General features: G+C 40.6%; 1 protein-coding gene across 31 annotated transcripts in view; it reads left to right on the top strand.

The window, feature by feature from the left end:
• The first annotated feature begins 962 nt into the window (after positions 1 to 962).
• Positions 963 to 14,319, top strand: part of tcf7l2 (transcription factor 7 like 2) — a 104,790-nt gene continuing 91,433 nt past the window's right edge. For 4 of the 31 annotated variants that reach the window (XM_049464329.1, XM_049464331.1, XM_049464330.1 and 1 more), the window contains exons 1-3: positions 969 to 1,774; positions 2,055 to 2,121; positions 2,325 to 2,449. In XM_049464329.1, the coding sequence (XP_049320286.1) occupies positions 1,586 to 1,774; positions 2,055 to 2,121; positions 2,325 to 2,449 (381 nt within the window). In that variant the 5' untranslated portion in view covers positions 969 to 1,585. Of the gene's footprint in view, positions 1,775 to 2,054; positions 2,122 to 2,324; positions 2,450 to 14,319 lie in introns of all 31 variants that reach the window. The other 27 variants (XM_049464336.1, XM_049464334.1, XM_049464337.1 and 24 more) reach the window with 18 other exon arrangements.

The raw sequence follows: 14,319 nt of genomic DNA, 5'->3' as shown, positions 1-14,319 counted from the left end.
AAGCAAATGTTTATGTACTATGATTCCATGTAGCAGCTTATATATTTTAAGATGTACAATTTCCATTATCCTTTTTTGAAAATCACATTAATACAGTAATTCAATTAATCAAATTTGTTAGATATTCTATGGATATAGACATTCTATAGACATTCTATGGATATTTTCTACAGTATGTAACAGAGACAAATAAAGAAAAAAACAGAACAACTGCATTTATATATGATTTATATTTACATACTTTTTAAAACACATTTTTGGCAAGAAAAAAAGCAATTTTGCTGGGCACAGAGAATCCAGACCCTTATTCTTTTATTCATCCTGAATGCAGGTAGCCCTCATTAGTCTATCTGGACACTGCCGGCCCCTTCTCTTTCCACACGCTCAGTATAGAACAGGAGCACACACGCACTAGCCTCTATGCCTTTACCTGCATCACCCCTTCAGAAACCTGCTGTTTTTATACTTATAAAAAAAACATTTACATATAACAAAATAGGAATTCAATTTGAATGATCTAAATTAAAACGATTTTGTGGATATAAATTGTTAGAAACTAAAACTGTTTATTGAATCCTTTAATTGATTGAGCTTGATTTTGTTTTTTTGGTATTTTGTTTCATATATAAAAAAAATAAAAATATATTAGCTATAATGGTATCGTTTTAATTAAATAAATGAATATAACCGTGTGCAAATTCATTTCATTGTTTTGCATTATTAAAATCAGGAGTTCCCAGTTTTTTTTTTATTCCTAAAACGGAATAATAAAAAAACAAGGAAGCGAATTTAATTTAATTCCTTTGTATGAGGAGTCCGCCCGTGTGTGTGTGTGTGAGAGTAAGTAAGTGCGTGTGTGTGTGTTTTAGAAACTGGCTGAGTGTGTATTTATTATCTATCAGTCTTTTTCTTTCTCTCTCGCTCTCTCTTTTTCTGTGCAGCTTCCGCCTGCTCCGCCATTCCAGCACTAAAGCAAACAGGGCGACTCTCCTAAACTCTGCTGCTCTTCACCAAAGCTGCCTTTTCCTTCCCTGCTTTTCAAACTAAAGCCTCTCTCTCTTTCTCGCTCTCTCTCTCTCGACTGCTCGTTTCCTCAAGCCCTTTTTTTCTCTCTCGCTCTCTCCCTCTCTCTCCCACACTCTCTCTCTCTCTCTCTCTCTCTCTCCCTCCAATACTTTCCTGCCCCTCTCTATTTATGAAAACGTCACTTCAAGTCCCTCCCTGTTTGAATCTCATTAGTTTCTTGTGTGTTTCTCCCTGTCAATAATCCCGAATCCAGACTCTCTCTATTTCCATCCCTCTCTATCTGTCAATCAGCGCCGCCTTTGAACTGAAAACCACTCCGACCAACTTCAACTCACTCAATCCGAGCGCCTCGGCTCCATCTCCGGCTTCTTTTCCTGCCAAGATCCCCCCTCTTCTTCTTCTTTTTTTGAGTTTTTCTACTAGCCGCCAGAGCTCGGGAAACGCCAGGGCAGACCCCCTGAAAACTACTCCTTAAAAAAAGAGACTCTGGGATTCGGGATCGCGGAGATCAAGGCTTTAAAAACTTTGCGTTTTTCGCCCCCCAAAATTGCTCGGGAAAATGCCGCAGCTGAACGGCGGTGGAGGGGACGATCTGGGCGCGAACGATGAAATGATTTCGTTCAAAGACGAAGGAGAGCAGGAGGAAAAGATCTCGGAGAACTCTTCTGCAGAAAGGGATTTAGCAGACGTCAAGTCTTCTCTTGTGAACGAGTCGGAGACGAACCAGAACAGCTCCTCGGACTCGGAGGTAAGCGGGTAAAAAGTGGAGTAGTGGAGGATCCGAGCGGAGCTCCATATTTTTACTATTATTCCTCCACACACTTCTGCTAGTTCTGCTGCTAATGTTGTTGTTAATGTTAACTTAACTGTTAACCTAGCAACCGTTGTTGTGTGTGTTTTTGGTGGCGGCTAGCTAGTTAAAGCTAAGCCGCGTAGGTAACGTTAGTTAGCTAACTTTACTAACTAATAAAGTCGCTTTTCCCAGCGTGTTTCTAAAGCGCTGTCCCTGTGTTTGGTTGCATTTGAAGGCGGAAAGACGGCCTCCGCCTAGGTCGGAAACTTTCAGAGACAAAACACGAGAAAGTTTAGAGGAGGGTGAGTGAGTCTGCTCTTTTCTCCGCTCTAACTACACAAATAATACACCACACTTCTTTACTCTCTTTTAGCCTCTGTGTTTCATAACACGAGAACCTATCTCGTAGCCTTACTGTGAAAAGTACAAACACACAAAGAGAGACGGAAAGTTTATTTGAAGGTGCCTAAAAGAAAGTTTTCTTCTTTTCCCCCCGCCATGTTAGCTGCGAAAAGGCAAGATGGAGGGCTGTTCAAGAGCCCCCCGTACCCGGGCTATCCATTTATAATGATCCCCGATCTAACGAGCCCCTACCTCCCCAACGGATCACTCTCTCCGACGGCACGCACAGTAAGTGGCTTTATTTCTGTACCCCGTTTCTGTACACACACGTGGACACTCGCAGTCACAGTCACACACACTCGCTCCCACCCCGCACTACTGACACGCCGCGGGCCCGCGGTAAGGCGAGCCGGGCTGCTGGAGCTCAGAGCGGGAGGAGCGAGCCGGGCTGCTGGAGCAGCACAAGTTTGGGAAGTTGTCGCTGAGGTTAGCGGTGCTGCTCCCGCTGTAGGGCATGGCGCTGTACACACTCACTCACTCATCATACACACTCTTATACACACACACACACCGCCTGCTCCACAAACTACAAATAAAAATACAACAATCAGAAACACACACTTTTATTCCTGAACCGCTGCCCGACACGCTAAACACGCACGATGTAAATAATAATAATAAAAATAATAATAATAATAATAATAATAAAACAGAAATACTAGAAATAATAATAATAATAATAATAATAAAAATAATAAACAATAATATACAAATCGGTCACATTTAAATGTGATCATAATGTTGCTGATATTTAAATGATTGTTTTTTTACATTCTAAATTATTATTGTTTATATAAATGCAAAATAATAATTTGTATACATTCTTGCTACTTTTTTTTAAACAAAATGATTTATATGAAAAAAACACAAACATTTTTTTGTATGCATCTATATACAAATATATACATATACATAATGGCAACATGATGGTCAGCATGAGATGAGCACATTGAGCTGTTAAATGGTAATTAGGAGCCTTCAGCTCAGTGAATCTGAGACTGCATTACATTATATCCCCCAAACCGTAACATGTGAAATATTCAGTAGCACTTTTAAGGAACCGTTTACATATTTTTAAGCAAGTAAATATTTGCATAAAATATGCACGCCTCATAAAACATTAATGTTTGTATTGACAGCAATTTTGCAAGACATGATTGACCTTTTTATGATCAAAGAAACCTACTAATACACATGCATATTTAGAATGTGGCATACGTCTGCAAAAATGCACCTGTTTTATTTATTGATAATGTAACTATTTACTTATTTAGTTTATTTTACTTTGTTTTTGCTTTTTTATTTTTTTTTAAATATTAGCATCGTTAATATAATTATGCATGTCTACACTTTTTCCCAGTGCATTCCCCTGTTCCCAGAGGATATTAGTGGTGCTTTAACGGGGTAATTTTCTTAATACACTGCTGATATTTTTATTAATCACTTTAATGCCAAAGCAATGCTGTAAGACCTGTTCGTCTCTTGTTTCAAGCTTTAGACAAATTGCAGACGAAACAAAACTGGCTATATGCCTCATCACTGCACAGGAATATTTAATATCAAATAAAATTTTTAAACTGCATGCAGATATAATAATTAAAATAATTGCATAATTTACATGGGACTAAAAAAGTGTGTTGCTAGAATGTAGGTTAAAAACAGTGTAAATGCATGTTTGCATGTGTGGCAATTTAAAAGCAGTCTGTTGTGCGTAATAGTGAGACACAGGATCATTGATTCACTGCTGTGTGACTGCGCTGAATGTCTATCAGTGCATGGCCATTGCCAGCCTGCTTCTCCAAAAAAGATGCTTCTTTGTTAAATTCGACTTTCACATTACGCTGTACTCTAGCCACCATTCTTTGCTTTCTCTTACGCACGAAAGTCTTCTGGAGTGTAATACCACAACAATTACAGTAATACCCAGTCAATTGCAGATGACCGGGGCATACATACACTGTGGTGTATATAAATAAACACATGCATACACACACACCCTAATGATCGTAATGAATTTGCGCAGTCATTTAAAACCCAAAAATGTGTGTTATTGTATTTATCTGTGTTATCTGTTGCTGGTGTTTTTAGAGGCAGTGGTTAAATAGCTCTAGTTCAGAAAGTGAGGGATGTGGTTGAAGAGCGTGATCTAAAGGTTGCTCTCAGTTCACTGCTGAGCCTCAGCCTTTTTTTGCTTCAGCTAAACGGCTGGAAGTCTATTGAATATGGAATTTATTTATATGTATTCCACTCCCCATAGATAACATAAGGTTATTATGTAGTGTCATGATATTATCCATGTATAATCAGATCTGTTGTGTTGACATAGCCTCTCACCTAAATGTTTATTATAATACATGTCTCAGAGAGTCAGTTGTTTTATTGCTTGTTCTGTATAATTGTAAAATCTTGAGGTATTGGCTAATGACTTTATCCAGGCCCAAGTATTGTTATTACAGTACTGTATATTCAGTATATGAGCTTTCTCTCTCTCTCTCTCTCTCTCTCTCTCTCTCTCTCTCTCTCTCTCTCTCTCGCTCTCTCTCTTTTTTCTCTCTGTCTCTCTTTCTCTCTCTCTCTCTCTCTCTCTCTCTCTCTCTCTCTCTCTCTCTCTCTTTGTCTTGTTCTCCCTCTCTCCATGAGCTACCTGTGTGTTGCCTGGGCATCCTACCCACACGGCTTTGAAGTTGAAAGCCGTTGTATTCATAAACGCATTACTTAAGTCCAGTATAAATAATTCACCTGAGCATCGATTAGCTGTCTTTCTTTTTAACAAACGCACCAGGCTGGACCCTCGCTGCTGCTGGTGCTGATGCAGTTAAACCTTTATTACCCAACATTTTCCTCAGCGGTGCCGGTGCAGACATCGGCCGCATGTGTGTGTCTGCAGCACCCTCGTTTTTACACACACCTTCTCACACAATTTATTTTATTTTATTTCCCCATCGAATTACAATCTACAGGAATAGCAGCGTTTTGTTTACACTGAGACAAATTGGGCTGTTTATTGCACCTCTGCTTTAAGTTAAGTCGAGTCTCCAGATGCCGGAGGATGATGTAAAGTGTCTGCGAGAGCGAGCCGTGTGGTAGGCAGTGGCGTGGAGGTTGATGTCTGCAATGTGACAAAAATCTTTTGAATTTTCATAAGCCTTGTGTCAGCTGAATCCGTTCCTGAAACCCACTCGTGCAATAGTGATGAAATAAATGCCTGTGCCTGGGCCGGAGGCTGGAGGCTGAAGTGTGTGCCAGTGGGAAGGGGGGGTGGCGGGGTGGGATGGTGTTTGGTTGGGAGGAGGAGGACTGGAATTAGTCTGACCTCTGAGGGCCATAATAACGGGAAGTTTATTTTTCCAAGTAGCTCAGCCTTAAAAGGTTTATGACAATTTGGTGGCGTTCAGCAATTTGACATGAAGCTGCACGCAGCCGAAGCCGGTTCCCCCTTCTTTTCTCCTTGGCGGCCGGCCCCCTTCTCGCTCTCTGCACACAACAATAGCTGGCCAGCCCTCTTGGCTGGAGTGGGTCGGCGGCAGGAAGCGAGAGCGTGTGAGCGTGCGGCTGCGGCCGTGGACGGCCAGCGTGCATGGATGCGATGCGTGCAGTGTGTCACAAAGGCGTGTTGCGGACAGGAAAACTGGTTAAGCGGCTGGTTAAGGGGGCTGCTGGGGGAGACCCTCACACCTCAACAGGTCTAAGGCGGAGGCAGCGCGCAGGGCTGGCTGGCAGTGCACAGGCAGGGGGCTTTGTGGCTGTAAATCCTCCGGGTTTATTTACTACCTCTCCGACTTATGAATGTTAAGATATTTGACGCCACCCCTGGCCCCATAATTCCTCAGGCCTGCAGACTTTTGGCAGGGGTTTCAAGTTTCAATGTGTAATTATGCGGAGTTTTAAAAATAAGGAATAAAAAAGGAAGAAGAAAAAAAGCTGCAACATCGAGCAAGTGTCCCCTGCTCTGTTTTAGAGGAATGGGAAAGATGTTCCCTGAAATCTGTGGCAATTCCACAGCAAGCCTGGCATGCTGGATTTTGCTGTTGCACAATTGCTTTTTTTCTCTTTATTTTTTCCCCCCTGTTCCTTTCTTTTTTTTTGTCTTCTTTGTTTTAGTTTCTTTATGTAGAATTGTAATGTTCTGCTCCTGGTGACTTTTCTAAATATTAAAAACTATTTATGCATGTAGATTTTCTTTTTTCATTTTTGCATGTAGATTTTCTTTTGTCTTTTATTATGAGCTGTAAGCTGTTATAAATGAATTTATTCATTATGTTCAGAATGCGTGTGCGTGCACGCTTCTTTTTCTTTGCTTTTGTCCAGATCGGGATGAACATATTTTAATAGACCGCGGCAGTATCTTGCTAGCCATTTTGACTAATACCTAGACAACAATGGCATATCATATGGATTATGTGTGTTCTGGCGCTGCGCTGAATAGCTTGTCGCGCGAGGTGCAAAAGATAGTTTAATGCGGATTTAGGGGGATAGACTCATACCTTATCAAATTGGCTTTACATGTTAATGGCTCCTAATTGCTATCCACAGGGGGTTCACTGAGCTACGCGGCCATGTTTTCTGCTACTCTCCACAAAATACACTCCCAGTTTATTTAGAAGGTTGCCGTCCTTTTGTTTTGCAAATCACTTTTGTTGACAAAGATTGGCGGAAGTCTCTCTCTCTCTTTCTCTCTCTGCTCTCTTCTCTTTCTTTTTCTTGCCTTCTTCTTCTCTTCCTCCTCCTGGTCTCTCTTTCTCTCTCTCTCTCCCTCCCTCTCTCTCTCATCCCACGCAAGAAAAGAGAAACAGTCTCTATTTTGCTTAAGCTTGATAAACAGCCGTTTAAAAAAAAAACGAAAGAAAGAAGGAAAAAAAGAATAAGTGCAATCTGTTTTGGATTTGAGCGAGTTAAGTTGTGGAGCAAAGTTTGGCACCATTAAACTGAAATTGGGGCCTGCGAGACATTAGCGGCACACAGCACATTCTCAGGGCTTAATTAGTCCGAACTGTAATTGTTCATGGTCTGCCAATAGGAGTAATGCTCAGGAAAAGTGGAGTTGCACTAAATCGGCCCACGGTTTTTAAAACAATAAATCACTCGCATATTTGTGCCGTGATTCAGATGGAGTCTCGACCTCTCCCATCTCGACATGTGGTAAATTGTAAAGTCAATGAATCGCAGATGTAGGAGCAGAGAGAGAGAGAGAGTGAGTGTGTGTGTGTGTGTGTGTGTGTATATGTCAGGGACAGAGAGGGAGAGAGAGAGTACAGTAAGGTTTTGTTAGCGCCTGGTGAATGAATGGAAAAGATTTACGCTGTAAATATTTACTGAGATTTTTTTCTTTGCGTGCTGGCTTTAATTATCTTATGATGATGATGGTAATAATGAAGATAATGATGGCAAGCTTCATCCTTTAAAACTGTTTAGAATTCTTATTATTTTGTAAAATTATTATTATTTAAATATTTATAAATGTGCGCTAATCACATATTGACATGGATCTAATCTGTTTGAAGTATTTTATAATCCATTCCATTATAGACATATAATAGAAAGAAAAAAAATAACGTTTCACATGCATTCATTTTGATCTGAACAATGACAATGTTTTGTTTTATTGTGATAAATTGTCTTTTGTCGACATTATGCTTTTTTAAACACATAGAGAATATCGTCAGTGCTTTACAAACACTGACCCAACTGTACGTTTAATTATAGGCAGTATATTAGTGATGATTGGATATTTGGCTGATGTGCAGCAAGTTTTTTGTTAATCACTCTTTTATTTGAATAGCAGTTTTAAGATTAATTTTGTGTTTAAATATTGTGATATATTTATACCATGTTGCCCAGCTCTACATGAATTACCAGTCCAGTCTTTTCTTATAGAATTCAGACAGAAATATCAAATTTTGTCCTGCAAATTATGCGCCATATATAATCTCTTCCTTTCTGTGTCCAAAGTGTGTGTTTGTAGTTGTAGTGCGGAGTGAATGTGGTGCTGTCCCCTGGCTGATAAATGGAAGCTGTAAATTGTAGGTCTCTCTGAGCAGTGTTGGCTCAGCAGCTGTGTGCTAGTCACCCCACACCCCCCTTAACTCTTCATATAGCCCCCCCCCCACCACCCCCCCCCCCCCCCCACCACCCCCCCCCCCCAATTAATTTCCATAAAGTTCAACACAAAGATTGCACTGTACATCTGGAATGCAACTTTTGTCCTCTGGTAAATATAGTGCTGCTGGCCCACACTGAGGCTGCAAGAGGCTCCCAAAAACATGGAAATCATATTACAGGCTTGGTGTCCCACGTGTGTGCATGTGGACGGTCTTGTTCACACACTGTTCATGTGTTCATGTACTAAGGTGCTAGCTGTGTGTAACTGTGTGTGTTAAACCTTCTGTGGAACAATGGTAAATCATGTATTTATTGGATTCTTTCCCTAGACAAGAAAACACTTGTATAGTTATATAAATGTATAATAATGTAATAATAATAATAATAATAATAATAATAAATACTATTATATAAAAGAGTGTATTTGTATATATCTGAACAATTCCAATACCAGTATACCTAATAATTAAAAGTCAATGGCCCTTCAAAAGGGTTTAATTGTGTTTTTATGCTATTATATTGTTAATATATCTGTGGCAAAATGTGGTCTTAAAAAAGACCAATAACTTTCTTTATAACAATTATTTCTGGGACAATATATTATCTTAAAGAAAGTTTTTATTGTCACAGGCCTAATTATAAGGATATAAAATGTAGAATTATATTGATTTAAATAGTATACAGTGGTGGAAATCATGCTTAAGATTCGTTATAATTTACAACAGAATTGGAACAAGAATTAAATTACATCCATTTATAAAATTATTAGATATCCACCGATTTAGAATTTCAGGGCTAAAACCTATATCTGACATATTTTAATGCTGCCATAAATATTGAGGTAAATTAATTAGTATAAAATGTAGAAGTCTATGTTGATTTGTCTTACAGAGATTACATTTAACCTTTGATACAAATTAACTAAAATTAATAAAATATTGATATTGTAATCACAGTAAATCAGCTTCACATATGCATTTAACAGGGAACTATAGCAAAAAATATCAGTGTAAAAAGTGTTGCTTTTATTAAAATGAAGCATAGTTTGTATTTAAACAAGATTGTCCTTAAAATTTCTAATTGAAACAGTTCTATTTTCAGTCATGTTTAATATGTCTCCTTGCTGTAAGGTTACATAGGAGTGGAGGAATGTTGAGTTTTTGGCAGTTGTGAATTGTAGTTTTAGTAGTAGAAGGCAGTTGGCCGGTCTGGAGGGGGGCAGGGAGGTTAAGAAAAGCGGGAAAGGCAGGGGCCGGTGTGCCCGCTGTGGTGGGGCGGGGGGTAGGACACAGGGTGGATGGTAGGGAGGGAGGTGCACAAAGGGCGCCTGAATAGGGTGCATAATTGCTGCTAATGCTGGGGCAATGAGAGCGGCCACAGTTCCTGGTTAGATGTCCAAACAATAGAGCCCCAAGGCCTTGCATTTATCTTCTCCAAAAAAGAGAGGAAAAAAAACACAGCAGGGCCGAGAAAAGACAAGGGGGGAGGCGACAAGTTTATAGCTTCGCTTGATGGACAAGCCATGTGTGTGGCTTTTCTCCTCTTTTAATGAATCGGGCCGGTTCCTTAACTCATTAGCTCCTCCCGATTGACGCCACGTCACCAGAACGTCCCGGGGAGAAGCCCGGCCGCCGCTGGAATCCGGCTGCTGTGCTGAGCTTTTGTTTGGATTGGAACGTGCTTGGCTTGGGCCAAAGTGCACACACACTGACATGCTTTCTGTTGGGGAAGGAGTTGCCCCTTTAACCTTTTTATGACAAATGAGAGTAGGAGTGTTTGTACTTGAGTTTGTACTTTGCACGTGTGTGTGTGTGTGTGTGTTTGTGTGTGTGTGTATATATATATATATATATACGTACGTACGTACGTACATACATGAACACTGTCTTTGTAAATGTGTTTTATCAGACTATGGCAATTAATGCCTATGCAGTGTACAGAGTCCACCCTTAGGACAGGGAGTTTAAGTGTATGTGTGTGTGGGTGTGTGTGTGTGTCACTGCCAACAAAACAACAATATTTCAGTTTCAAAAATAGCATAAAAAATGACACTGCCACACACCATCGAAAGACAAAAAAAAGTAATATGGCCGTTTTCTACTTTCTATTTTCATAGCAATTTCTCTCTGTCCAACCAACGACAAATAAAGACCCATCAGTGTCTATTTTAACATGAAAAAAGGAGGAAGTTGCATATATTAAGCTCTTGTCATTATGTTATTAAGGACTGTATAAAAATATGCTTGTGTTTTTGTTGATTATTTAGGGCTGTAATTATTATTATTCCCAACTCTTCTGTGAAATGTTCCCCTTTGATAAGAAAGAGCTAATTTGAGACCACCCAGATGAGGCTGTGTGTTCAGAAGCTGATTGCAAATTGAGATTGCAGGACGTTTTATTGTGTAAGGTGAAATCCTGTTTACCCTGATAATCTGTATTTAATTTCTGTAGATCCTTCGGAAACATTGCATTGCATTTGGGAAAATAATAGGTGATAAAACTTGGCCCATGTATTTTTAATCTTCTAATTAAACTTTTAACTGCTGGCGGAAAGCTCAGAGCAAAGAATCTGTGTGTATTTGTTTGTGAACATGGGTTGTGTGTTGTGTGTGTGTGTGTGTGTATATATATGCATTTATATGGAAATGTGGTGGGTTTGTGTAGTTATGAGCTGTGATTATCTAGTTAAGAAACTAGATTTGTAATTGAGTGAAATCTTCTTTTTCGGGTGAAAAAAAAGACTTCATCAGTTAAATTCAGAATTAGAATCTGATAAGAAAATGTTATATAAGTATAAATATTTTATATTTTGTCATTTCCAAAAAGAAATGCACCAAAATCTGTTTACATTGACTTCCATTGAAAGTAGGGGTGGGTGATGTGGTAAAATGTTATACCACAATATTTAAAGACATTTTTTTTACAATATGCAATATTTAGTGTAATATTTTTTGAAACAAAGAACAATCTGCTATTTGAGTGCTCACCTATACCTATTACATTCGTTTTAATTCAAAGTTTGCACTAAATGAGCACTTACAATATGCTCATAAAACTCTTATTACAATATATTATTATTACAAATATAATATAATAATATTGTCCTACAACTCTAAATTAACATTACGAATGTTTTTTTCCTGCTCTCTGAAGTGTGTTAAAAACAAACAGACCTGTTTTTTGAAACATTTGGCCATTCCTAATCTAGAATCTGCTTTCACAGATAAAGCCATTTAGAAGTCCAGGTATTCGGGCCTGAATCGTAGGCATGAAATGGTGGCTAACCTGGAGGTTTGTAGATAGTGTCAGCACATCCAGGTAATTCCATCCTATTCCATCCTGGGCAGAATGACAGTCATAACAATGTAGATAACATTTTATGTGATTAGCACTTTTGTGGTCAGATGACTGCTGGCCACATTAGTGCTCGGTTTAAAATCTAAAACCGCAGACTCAGATCAATATAGCTCCCATTCAGAGAGTGAGGTGTTAACAGTGTTTGGTAAGCACATGCTGTAGGTAGGGAAGTGCAATGTGTGGCTGTCTGCATTCTCTGCCACTGATAAGCCAGGATCAACTGTCGCTCACTACATCTCATTAGAGAGCGGTGTGAAAAACCCAGCGCAGTCGATTCCAAAACGCAGGGAATTGACTTCCCATGCTGAGTGAATTGTCAATTACATACCAAGAGGGGGGTAAATTGAATGGAAGTGTATCTGTGGCTGACTGGCCCAGGGGTGAGCGGAATGTGGCTGACATTAGGTAGCGGCCAGTGATGTGGAGCCAGATTGTAATGATGTGCACTCATCTCAAGGGTGCGAGGCTCAGCACAATGACACAGGAGGTGTGTAATCCAGCGGCTCTTCGTGTTTAATGGAGATGATGAGCGCCTGTCACTGATAGTAAATAGTAATCTGTCTGTACTGGCTATCTGACAGAGGCAAAAGAGGGAGTGATGAGTTGGGAGTGATTTATAAGGAAAGAGGGCCTAATCCTGACCCGAGGCTGTTGGCTTTGGACAGCAGACAGTTTTAGCCACGCCACGCGCAGTCACATGACCGTGACAGTGTTCAGTCTGCCAGGGTGCCCTTTAGAACATACTTTTTCCTTTATCTTCAGCTTTACTGCTCGTCTATCTTTATGAGCCGTCCGCACTTTGCATTTTCCAAATATCGATGAAGATTAATTCCCTGCTTGGTCATAACAGGTAGCTCTGAATGGTGGAGTCGCAGGTCAGGGGCCAAATGTTCTTGGTTGTTTAAGCTGTTTGCTAAAAGTATTTTTAAGAAATGTTATTTCTGCCCCTTTTTTTCTTACCCCAATTTGTCTTCAGTGTACTGTATCCCGCCTCTGTTCTGAGCTCAGCCAGGTTTAGTACCACAGAGAGCAGATGTTTGGTAGTGAGCATGCTGTGGATTTCAGAGCTGTTTAAACAGTGGGCTGTCTCAGCACTGGCCTGAAGGACTGTAGGGAAGGAAGTCCTCAGTGTTTACATAGCCCAATTGTCCTGCGGGCCCGCAGTGTCTAATTCACTACTGTTCAAACACTCAAGTATGTAGCGATGACCCCTACTGCAGCCTTTACCACAAGCCCCGAGATGGTCCAATTGTGTATGTGTGTACGTCTGTTTGTTTGTGTACTGTTGCTTGTAGATATATATGTGTGTTGAAAGTTGTGGAGTCAGGATCCTTAGTTGCAGGCCCCATTTACTCCTTTGGGTGAGGGATATTGAAGTGTGGCTAAGCTCAATTCATCTCAGTAAGCAGGGCAATGGAGAGAGTGGGGAAAAAAAGACTGAGCAAGATGGAGAGAGTAGAGAAAAAGCGATAGAAATCCCCTTGCTCCACCAAGACTGTTTGTGCAAAATAGAGACATTGACATACGGTGAAATCAACTAATTGTTGTTTGAATTACCTGTTGTGATCCAATGACAAATTTTCCCCACTCCTGCCACTGAAGCGGAAACTGTAGCCCGGATTGGCATGATGTTAGCAAGTGTGTAAACCGCGCTTCAACAAGATGGATAAACGCAATTATTGGGCAGACCTGGAAAGGGAAAATCCATTTAAAGCCTGTAACGCTAAGCAGGGGCCGTGGTTAATTCATTTGGCCAATTTGCGGGTGATGTACGAGTGTCTGGGCACATTAGTCAAGGGCAGCGTGTATGTGTGTGCATGACCATGGATTGTGGGGGTGTCTGTTTGTTTGTGTCTAGCAGGGGGGAGTGTGTTTGGGTTGCTGGAGATAGCACTGTCTCTGATGGACCAGCTCCTACCCCCTTACACACCTCCTTGACTGGCTTATTCTGCCTTCATCCCTCCTCCTGCCATTTCAGTGGGATAATACAAATGGACTCAGAGCTCCAAAATGACAAAAAGATACACTGAGTGCAGGAGAGCGGCATAGTCGTGCAAATGAGGCAGGGAGAGCGGTGTGGCCCACTGAGCAGCCTCGGCAGCAGCAGCAGCATGTACGCCTCCAGAGTCTTCCATCAGCACCAGTCCGCTGCCTAAACCTTCACGCGCATGCTCATGCTGTGTGCACTCACCTTTGTGGACATCAGGAGCTCACTGTACTTGAAGGAGAGGCTGAGGAGGCTGGAGAAAGCAGTTGCAGCTTTTTTTTGTGGTCCACGCTGACCCAGTTTATCTCTTACACTTAGAGTGAACTCTCCACAGTTAACAATTAAATTACCATTACTGCATGGATGCTGTTATTTACTGCAGACACTCAAGCCTTAGGTTGTGGTCATGTGCAGCTTTGCAGAGACCAAAGGCACGAGCATTCTCTCCAGCTCCTCATGATTCTTTAACAAGGTCTTACAGCATAGCATAAGAAATTGAAACCATGTTTTTCTCACAGTGTTTGACTGAGTTCTTCGTTGTGGTGTAAACTATGAGATCTCACTCTTTTGTTATGGCCTATGTGTCCCCTCTTGTGCACACCAGTTTATCTATTGATTTGGAGTGGGTGAATTGAGCCTGTTCTGAGCCTTTAAT

Source organism: Astyanax mexicanus, chromosome 15 (genome assembly GCF_023375975.1).
Source record: "Astyanax mexicanus isolate ESR-SI-001 chromosome 15, AstMex3_surface, whole genome shotgun sequence".
Taxonomy (NCBI): Eukaryota; Metazoa; Chordata; class Actinopteri; order Characiformes; family Acestrorhamphidae; genus Astyanax; species Astyanax mexicanus.
Note: the sequence above shows the minus strand (reverse complement) of the source record. Positions and strands in the feature narration are given on the sequence as shown.